Here is a 10,211-nt window from a genome sequence, read left to right on the forward strand (position 1 = left end):
CACAACAAAATACAAGCTGTTCATCTCAGCCAATTTGGTCTTTTCTTTATGAGGAGAGGCTCACAGAAGTCTTCCATGGAGACCCCAAAAAACCATCTCATAAAAGTACGATTTGAAATCATCCACCTGAAACATGTCTTCTCTCCACATATTATTTTAATAAGCATTATAAACCTCTCCCCACCTATTCTCCCGAGATTCTCTTCTAACCCAGAATTAGGTGCTTTTCATGGACTCTAAGAAACTTTTCTGTCACACCCTAGGTGTTGTTTTGTTTCTTTTTCTTCCTTTTTTTTTTTTTCTGGCTTTTTGCTTTTGCTTTGTTTTTGGTCAATAAAAGTCATTAAAAGGCAGGAATGTTTGGAGGCCTGGCAAAGCCAGCAGTTAGCTACTCTCTCATTATTGTTCATTAGCAAAAGCAGTGCAGCCTCACCACACCCAGAGGGAAACTTAAGAGTCATCGCAGCCATAAGAAACGCAGTGGCTCACTCAAATGTAGTGTTAATCAGTAACTACAAACGTTCACATGCGTTTAACAAGTTCAATCTGGAAAGAAAAAAATGATCTAAGTCATGAGATATTGAAAATCTTGCAAGAGACAAGATTATTTTTACTGGGAAGTAAGAAAAACCTGAAAAGCCCTATTTAGCAAAACCTTAAGATATTCCCCATCAGAGGCAAGATGTTTGGTTCTCTCCAGTCAAAGCAGAAGCCGCGATAGCCATGCGAAACAGCCATGAGTGGAGGGAAGGCACACCTCCCCGCGGTCCTTTAGGTGGGAAACAAAAGCCCCAAATCTCTTAAATTCTACGATTAGCATTAGTACTGTCTAGATGTGAGAATGTGTCAGATTTACCATTGAGGGTATGGACGGACCGCAGCCAACACTTCCACAATCACCAATGTTATGGTTTTCGAGGGAACTTCGTGCCAGTGTCTCTACATGTTCCCGTGAAGAAACAGTTTAGTGCACTTACCAAGGAAGCCTAAGTTAGGAAAATGTTTATGACTCATTCTTTGAAATACGAAATTAAACTTAAATAGCTAAGTTTCCTAAAGTTCTAGGGACTATGTTTTAAGTCACAATTTTACTGCCCTACAGAAAAGTGATGCTCATTATTCTTAAACCCTCTTTCCATTTTTTATCAGTTGCATGCAGTGCAGCCTCATCGGGTTATAACATGTAGGATCTATACTACTTAGCCAGCTACAGACGTATCAAAAAATCACCAACCTTCTCGGTTTTCCCAAATAAATGAAATTAACTTTAAAAATCTAACTTTTAATAAGAGTCGAGGTGGGAAAAGGAGAAGAATGGAAACCTCTTTCCCTTCATTTTGGCAGATTTTTCTAAATGTAAGAATTGTTTTCTCCTGACGAGTCAGTTGAGTGGCTTATGTAACGTGCAGGATTTCTAGGCCATCAGGTAACATATGGCAAATAGCTTTTGTTCTGGGGACTTTGCTCTATTCCACTCTCCACTCCTCAGTGCAGTGGATTCATTGGTCTTGGCTTTTTCTTAGCAAATAGTAATCCACACAACAAAGTATAAGCATCCTACCTAGTAGATTCTCAGAGACAACAATGAGAACGTCTTCTTTCAAACAAGTGAAAAATGGGTCCTGACCTTTGAAATGATTAAAGTTCTATTCCAATGGATGTAAACTTAACAGAGACAATGAAATCTCCAAGAGTGAGATTATTACTACACTCTGTTATTAACGTGGTCAAAAGGCAATGTTCCCTAAGTTCCCACCTCTCCTTCCATCCCCACACCTACAAAAACATCCACAGAAAGAACGACAGGTTGGTTAGTAGTAAAATCCACAGGCTAAATGTTAGGTGAAAGTCTTTAAGAAACAAAGGCACAGGAGAGTTTGCGGCAAAACAAAACATGGCCACTGGTATCATCCTTTGAGACTGCATGATGACAAATACATGAATAATAAATCCACTTTCGAAGTCATTTGAATTCAGGATGTACGCGTCAGGGAGGCCAATAGAGTTATTGTTCCCTGTAGAAGTACTCACTGTTTTTTATGCATTGAATTAAATTTTAGAAATTAAAAAGTTTTTAAACTTAAGGTTTCTAGAAATTTAAATTTTATTCCTGATATAAAGTGAGTTTGCTTCTTTCAGTGATAGCCACACAGCCCAGAAAAATTAACCTGGAATTTGCAGCAATATGTTTTCTTAATTTCATGACTAATCAAGTATTTATGAAATCTAGTTTTTATCAAACAGAACACTATACTTGTATATGTGCGTGAAATATACAGTACACGTTATTAAATCCTTATTTCATTTATGAAATGTCTTCACTTTTTTCCTATTACTGAGTTAAATGCTTTCCTGCCAAGCCTGTTTGTACCAAAATCCACAAAGGTAATTCGTTTCATGCACTCCTCAGCTTCACCTATAGAAAGAATTGGGGCTCGTCATGATGCCAAACACGAGATTTTCAATAAAATATCAAACATGAGACAATGCAGTATGAACAAGAGACGTAAAGTTTCTTCTCATGAAGAAACATGAGGACAGAAATGCAGACATGGACCTTGGGGCTGTGACTTGTCTCTCCTCTAAGTAGCAGCGTCATTCCTAGAGTTCAGTGTGATTAGTAGAAGTTTCACACAGACCTGGAAAAAAAAAGTTAGATGGCATCACTGTCACATTTAACACCAGCCCAGAAGTCATAATTTACTTTCTGCAAAAGCACATTCTTGTGGAAGCACATTTTTTTTAAAACGTTCTTATGGACATTTTCAAATACACACGAGAGTAGGAAGACGAATGTAATCTACTCCCCCGTAGCTCGGTCAGCCACTGCTATTCCTGTCCCATCTCCAGTATTTTTTCCTGGAGTATTCTGAAACAAAGCCCAGGGGTTGTATCATCTTGCCCGTGGTCATGGGAGTATTTAAGGAATATTCGAGACAGGGAATCCGTGTGCTGGGCATTTAATCCAAGGAGCAGAGAGGCAATGACGCTTGGATACATAGTACATTTCCAACTGGAAGCAATTAATGCCCGCTCTCTTTAGACTGGGCTATGGTTTATTTTAGCTACGTAATTTATTTAAAATAGGAAATAGGCCGGCCTTCGTATTATTTTGTATGATTTATTAACCTTGAAGGTAATTATTTTGAATATTAGAATTTAACACCCCCATTAGTGCTTGGAAGTCTATACAAAAAGGTCAAAATGCTTTTACTTTAAATGTAGGCTACATATTTCTGGATATCTGAGACCTATTCCATCTGTGGCATTCAAAATGATCGTGTCACAAATTCTCATCGGTCTGATGTTTTTAAATGTTAAGATTTGATATCAAAGCAGAAGTGATATGTATACAAAACGTATTTATGTATTTGTGTTTATACCCTCACTCTACCTCATGAAAACCTCCACAGACCAGAGTAGCCACTTATCCATAATCTAGAGTGACATGTTCTACCTTGAGTGGAGTATAGCTGTCATTTGAATCATGACCTTATATATTATTAAGATTTTAAAATACCATTTTTACTTCAAGACATTTAAACGACAATCTGGAAAAGACTGAGTCATGTGCCACAAAACATTCAACCAGGAAAATCTAACGAACTCACTTTTATTTCATGCCTAGGAAAGAAAAAGAGATACATAAGAAATAACCTGCTTCCACTATTACTGTCTCGTGCCCCCCAAACAGGGTGTATTTGATAACTTTTCTTCTATCCAGTGAATAAAGCTATAGGGGCATCTGCAGACCCATCTGCAGACCCATAGCCTTTCACTGAGACGTTTTTCATTCGTTGAAAGGATGACACATGTTCATGAAAATCTCACTACATTGTTATTTTTAAAGCCAAACACAGTCATTTTAAGTTTAACATAAAATATGTTTCCTCCATTATTCCCCATTTATTTTGTGTAGGGGGTGAGCCTTAGAATATTAATATTTTAAAGAATCATACATGTGTTAATTAACTAGATGGGGGGAATCCTTTCACAACGTACACACATATCAAATCACCATGATGTACACTTTAAATACCTTACAATTTTCTAGGTCAATTATACCTCTACAGCTGAAATGTTAATGTCTGTGAATGAGCCCTCATCTGCTCCCATATAATTGTTAAAAATAAAGTGAAAAGGTCTACATGAAATAGAAAAAAGCAAAATTCACACACACACACACACACACACACACATAAGGTGTATATAAAGGGACTAAACTTCCACTCAAACCTCTAGTCCTAGAAATATTTATCTTTGAAAAGATTATTCATCTCCGTAAAAGCAATGTGGACATTTCACGAGCTCTCAGTACAGAGTCTGCTCGTAGTATATACTAGGTACAGAGTTACTGGTTAATGTAGTTTTCATAGCCTCCAATAAACACACACACACACACACACACACACACAGAGTCATATTTTTAAAACATCATTTGAATCGTGCAGAGGGATCATAGCAAAACTGTGGTACAACAGCACAAAATAAAGTATCGCCTTTACAAAACAGAGGGTGAATGTCATGCTATAGCGGGAAACTTACTGTACTTGTATTAGATTATGTTTAAAAGCTTCTGGATTTTTATGCAATACGAGAGTCTCACCTTTTCCACAAATTTCCGAAAGCATCCCAATATGTTAAAACGTATCACATCTTTGTTGTTGCAGTCATTAATTGGAATTATTCTCATTGCTCTGTCACTTTAGTTTTTTCCTGGCTAAAATGTTTAAGTTTGAAAAACTCTTTATCTTGTCCTGAGGTTTACTTACTTCAATAATAAGGGGGGTTTAGGAGGGCAGGGACTCTTCTCTCTTTTTAGGATTACGGTATTCCTAGTTTTTAATTTATAAGTGGTTTAGAACATCCGTAAGTATGTTTCACAGAGAAACAACCTGAAAAAACTCACTCCGTTTTACTGTGTAGCAGCCATGTGGTGGTTTACTCTTTGGAGTGGTTACTTTGTGTTCTCAATAGTTCTAGGGCACTGATACTTACGTTTACAGTGTAAGCACTTAATCAGTTTTTAAAAAATCGATGCTATTAAGAATTATTTGATCATGTTTTTGTTTACACTAGTAATACTGCACCTATCCTAAGTTTATGCTTTACGCTTGTATTTTCTTTAGGATAATATTAATTTTTATTTCTAATTATAAATATGCAGAAGGAATGAAAAGAGGTAGTTAATATTATCGAAATTAAGCCAAATTGCTGCACTTGGGAACAGAGTCTTTCCTCAGAATCTTATTATCTGAGGCAACTACTGCCGTAAAGAGTTGGTGAAACTTTCTTGAGACTTTTGTAATATCTGAGCAGGTGCTCATACAGCAAATGATTTGCATTTACCATAGCTGATTATGACAAGCCCAAATCCTTTATGAGGAAAAAATAGGAAAACACATGTTCTCAACATCGTTACATTCTTGCTTACATCTTAACGCACACATTCACCTCTGAACAGCTTGAAAACCTTCCAAAATAATTTCTTTGGGAAATTGTGACTCTGCACTTATTTACATGAATTTCACAAGTTACAACAGTAAATACCAAGATCAATGGAAAAAGTTCTTGGATCCCTGGCTATATCCTGACTGCATCATTTCACCACACTCTCCTTCAAATTCCCAACTAAACTGGATTTTAAACAGAGAACAACCCCATTATCTCCTCAGAGTAAGAAAACGTCATCACGTGAACGGAAATTTGTTACTTTCTTGTTCAGTAACTTTGGATGACAAATATTTATCTTCTACTCACAGTAACTGTTATTTTAAGGACTTCAGCACTAAATTTGACCCTATGGCTGCAGGTATATTATACTTTATTATAAACAATTGCCGAATGCTAAACATCTCAAGCTTCCATAATTGCATCAAAGTATTTCCCCAGCTTCCAACCAGTGTCTTCATAGATCACATTCAGTTTTTCAAAGATATCTGAAAAGAATGTACGACTTGTACTACATTCTTGTAAATGTATTTTAAAAGTATCAACGTGATACAGACAACGTGTGTTCAACCAAATGGAGGGTCGGGTCAGGGTGGCCCTGTGTTTCAACTCTGTATATAGAAAATAAACTTCTGGCAGTGTTTTCTAGCTTCTTATTGTGCGTATGCATGTGTGTGTTTAAGAATACGAATCGAGTATTATCTTCCACCCTCTCCCAGAAAAACATTTTTAAGAAGTAGGTAGGCTAGGAAAGGAACTTGAAAAAAAATCTAGCGCCAAATAAACAAACAGAAAAACGTTTGAAATTTCTTACTAAAGAAAGGTCCCACTTTCTGTTGGTGGAGGTAAGTACACAAGTCCTAAAGGGATTCTCCTCCCCTGGTCCAGGATGGAGAGCCCGCAGCTCTGAAAGTTTAAAAAGAGAAACGCTTTGGATTCTTGTAACCGTGCTCTTTCCCAATTGGAAATCAAGCATCTTTAAATTCATTTAAAATGTCGAGGAGAAGAAGTGCAACCAGCAAAGGCCTCAGAGCCCTGAGGTCTGTGTGCTTTTCTCTCACATGGAGTCGTTTCTGATTCAGTGGAGACCCCGTCAGGGGCAGGGAGACAGCGAGGCTTGGTTTGAAAAAAAAAAAAAAAAAAGATGCTGCAGTGCTGAGCTCAAGGGAGGGGTGGGCCAGGGAGAGGGCGCATGCTACATCAGACACAGTACCTGGTTTTTCACTGCACAGCTTGTCAGCGAGGTAGTGTGCCTCCTGGGCGATAAGTGAGAATATTTCATCTTCGTACTCTTCCATTATAGTTTCACACTGTAGAAACAGAATAACAACATATGTGGATAGATATGCACTCACAGGACATCTTGTTAGGAAGAACTTGTCACAGTTTTATTAGCTAAAAATATAAAATCATGTTACCAAGGTGGTCCATTTTATTAGCCCTTTTGGTTTAAGACGACATTGCATTGGATGAACCCTCTTCCCAGAATGTTAATTGCATCATTTTCCTGAGACTTGGCTAACTGATTAGTCCTGTTGAAAGACGAGGGTGAGGCAGGAAAATGGTTCTTTGTATTTGTTCCTCTTCCTCAAACTGGAATGGAATGCAAGGAACAGGAGGGATGGAGCTCCTATAAGTCTTCGGGATTTTTGTTTGTTTGTTTGTTTTGAAACTTTAGAGCACACGGCTCCTTGAAATGGTTAAAGCAGTTTCCTTTAGATTTAACATAATAATCCATTTTGTGGTTTTAAAACAGGGTCTGAAGTGTGAAAATAATTAAGCTTTCTCAGCAACCAAAATACAAGTGCATCTTCAATTGCACTCGGGATAACGGGGCTTTTCAGTTACTCAGGAAAGTTTCTCTCATACCACTTAAGGGATCCATCCGTAATTTCTCTTTGCTTCCCCCCACCCCAAATCTGACATTTCAGAGAAGAGGGAGCTCAAATGTACCCACGCACCCAAAAGTCTTAAATTCGGACTGGAGCGTGTGTCTGCGTCGGAGAAGCACAAGCTTAGGAACTGTGGTGGTAAAGAGTGTTCACTGGAGACTAGTAACTCATTTTCCGAGTTCATTAAGTGAGAAGCTAAAATGTTTTAAATGGCATTTAAAAATATTTAAATTCCACTATTACATATTTATGGAAGACCTGTGAGATACGAACACACTTCCTCACTGTGATTCCCATTCTACAGTACTTTTAGCCCTGAATTATTGCCTTGATTTTTTAATTAAAATGAAATCTTCAAAAGTCAGCTGCAGCCCTTATACCAGGGGTTCAGCATGTCTGACATTTTGGCCAACGTGTGAACCAAAGACATTTCTCAAACAGGCTTTCCCATCACTTGGTCTGACTCAATAGCATTAAGTAAAGTGAAATCTCTTGCTATATATTTTGCCAGGCACATTCTAGAGAGCCAGAGGCCAGCATTCACGTGAAATAAACATTATGTTGGGAGGAAATGCGGCATAAAGCCAACTACCATACTAAGCTTTTGTTTGTGCTAAAATACTCGAATGAACTCAGGAAAAAAAATCTCCCTCTTCTGTGAAGCCTTGGGGAAAAAAAAGTGATGTGTGTCACTCTCCCTCCATCATGTGGCTATAAATATTTGAAAACGACATTCATTTTAATTTGGATTTTAACCTCGGAAACACAGTCCCTGATTCCTGACGTAGGAACTTGTAAGAGACCTTCCCCGGGCACGGGGAGGACTGAGTCCTCTTCCCAACCGTCCCCAGGAGCAAAGCAACGTGCAAACTGTGCCTCCAAGTCACTAGGATTTGTAACGCACTTTCTGGAAAATATCACTTAACTGTCTCCACGGAGATGAAATACCACAGCCCCTAGGTGTCTCAAAAGGCAAGTCACTAAGTGCGCGGTTAACACTGAGAAAGCAGCAGGACAACAAAGCTAATAGATAACAGTTTAATGGGCATGTCTTGAAACTCAACAAAACCCCAAACAAACAGCAAAAAAAAAAAAAAAAAAAAAAAGTACCAAAAACATGTTCATGGAGTACGGAATTCCTCTGCGAAGAAGATAGCTTACCGAGAATTTCAAATGTCTGTAAGCATCAGAATAAAAAGAGAATTTTAAAAATTCTTTGTATATTTTGTCTCCTTTCCTTGGAGCAAATCTCTTGAAAGTCTTCTCCTTAGTCACGGGGTCTTCTTCGAGCTTGTAGTCATTCACTCGCTCACACACTTTATCCAAGAGGTCTGTGAGGAATGCCTCCGACTGGGCTAAGGGAATCTGTGGAGAAAAGCCAAAAAAGGGAGGAAACTCGTCTTAACGTTGATATTATTTAAAAGACCTTCCCCTGAATGCACGTGGCAGCACACCCCATCCCCCAAACAGTATTCCTGTCCTGATACAACATGTGCACAGTTCTATTATTTACATAATTTAAGGGGTTAGCCTAAATTCCGGTTTTTAAAAAGTGCCTATGTTCGAAAGTGGACAGAAAAACAAACTTCTATTCAAGCTAGAAACTATACTTCTACAGGTGATAATTTTGGAAAGTCATGGAACATGCAGAATAAGGCATTAAGCACAGGTAATGGCTGTTATTATCTACTTGCAAGAGACAGACAGACAGACAGAGCCAGAGAGAGCGCTCGGGTCTCTCCTCCAGCGCATCCCGAGCTGGGAGAAGGCCGGGCTTCGCGCTCCGCAGCCGCTGCCCTGCGCGCCGTGGCCCCTCGGCGGCCGCTCGGGCCCGGGGGCAGGGAAAAGCCAGGCTGACCGAATCGCCCCTCTCGCAGGCGCGGCTGCCCTGTCTTTGGAGCAGCTGGCGCCCGTCTCCGCACGCCCCTCTCCCTCCGGAATCCAGCGAGGATTCAGAGGACCCTTTGGCCAACCACCTCCGCCCCGCGCGGGGGTCAAAGAGCACCCCTCGCCCTTGGTAACCGGGACAAAAACTCGGGGGCCGTCTAGACAGGTCAAGGTGCAGGATGCTGCGTCCCCGCGGCTCCTTCCGGAAGGGGGCGGGGACCCGCCAAGGGCGCCGCGGACGCGGCGCGGCCCCGGCCTCTGCGGGCTTTCTCCCTCTCCACCCTCTGCTGATCAAAGTAGGAAGTTTGCATGACAACCATGGTGAAAGGGGCTGAATCACAAATGAACTCGATTTCGCCGATGTTGATATATCCAGCCTCCATTGTCCCCTTTCAGACGCAGTGTGAACCCTTCCGGTGCCGGCGACCGCGCGGCATTCACATGCGCGCTCCGGGCGCACAAAGGCTCCCCGCGCCCCTCCCTGCCATCTGGCCGCGGGGCTCGGGGCGGGCTGTGCGGCGCGCCTCTTCGCTTAACCCTGCTTCCAGCCAAAACCACTCGAGCGTCACTCCCGTCACCCCCCAGGCTCGGCAAGGAACGAACTCTGTAGAAAAGGAAGGAGCCAAAGAAAACCGGCACTAATGAACTTTCCATTATCACCACCACGTGCGCCGTGATAAAATATCCTTCCTTCTGCCCGCAAACCTCGATTTGAGATTGATTACGAACTGCTTTCAAGGCCCATGCAGTCATCTCTGCAATTAAGTCGTTTATTAAACTGGAGTGTACCGCAGCATTCTTTATCCGCTAAAATATCAAGTTAAAAAATTGAGTGTTTTAATTTTTTTAAATGTCTACACTCAAAAGACCCTAAAGAAAGTAGCTCAAAGCGCACAGTCAAAACACAAGTCACGTTTTTATTTACACCTTTAATTGTGCCACTTAAGCATCGTAAGTTGTAAATAAAACCAAAAACAAAGG

At 40.3% G+C, this 10,211-nt stretch overlaps 1 protein-coding gene across 2 annotated transcripts; it reads right to left on the bottom strand.

The window, feature by feature from the left end:
* Nucleotides 1-266: 266 nt before the first annotated feature.
* Nucleotides 267-9,729, bottom strand: CNPY1 (canopy FGF signaling regulator 1). 2 transcript variants are annotated; one of them, XM_067747568.1, is made up of 5 exons: nucleotides 9,548-9,729; nucleotides 8,505-8,708; nucleotides 6,665-6,761; nucleotides 2,558-2,639; nucleotides 267-546 (listed from the first exon to the last, which is right to left on the bottom strand). In XM_067747568.1, the coding sequence occupies exons 1-4, from the start codon at nucleotides 9,611-9,613 to the stop codon at nucleotides 2,602-2,604; spliced, it is 405 nt and encodes a 134-aa protein (XP_067603669.1). In that variant the 5' UTR covers nucleotides 9,614-9,729; the 3' UTR covers nucleotides 267-546; nucleotides 2,558-2,601. The 2 variants fall into 2 exon arrangements, with proteins under 2 accessions (XP_067603669.1, XP_067603667.1); XM_067747566.1 differs by having other exon boundaries at nucleotides 267-2,639; nucleotides 9,548-9,726.
* Nucleotides 9,730-10,211: the final 482 nt, after the last annotated feature.

This window comes from Pseudorca crassidens, chromosome 8, assembly GCF_039906515.1.
Source record: "Pseudorca crassidens isolate mPseCra1 chromosome 8, mPseCra1.hap1, whole genome shotgun sequence".
Taxonomy (NCBI): Eukaryota; Metazoa; Chordata; class Mammalia; order Artiodactyla; family Delphinidae; genus Pseudorca; species Pseudorca crassidens.

Coding starts and splice junctions, on each gene's coding strand:
- CNPY1 (XM_067747568.1), bottom strand. CDS start 9,613: ATGGAGGCTGGATATATCAACATCGGCGAAATCGAGTTCATTTGTGAT. Junction 8,709..9,547: donor ATTCAGCCCCTTTCACCATG/GTTGTCATGCAA, acceptor TTTTCTCCACAG/ATTCCCTTAGCCCAGTCGGA. Junction 6,762..8,504: donor ACAGACATTTGAAATTCTCG/GTAAGCTATCTT, acceptor CTGTTTCTACAG/TGTGAAACTATAATGGAAGA.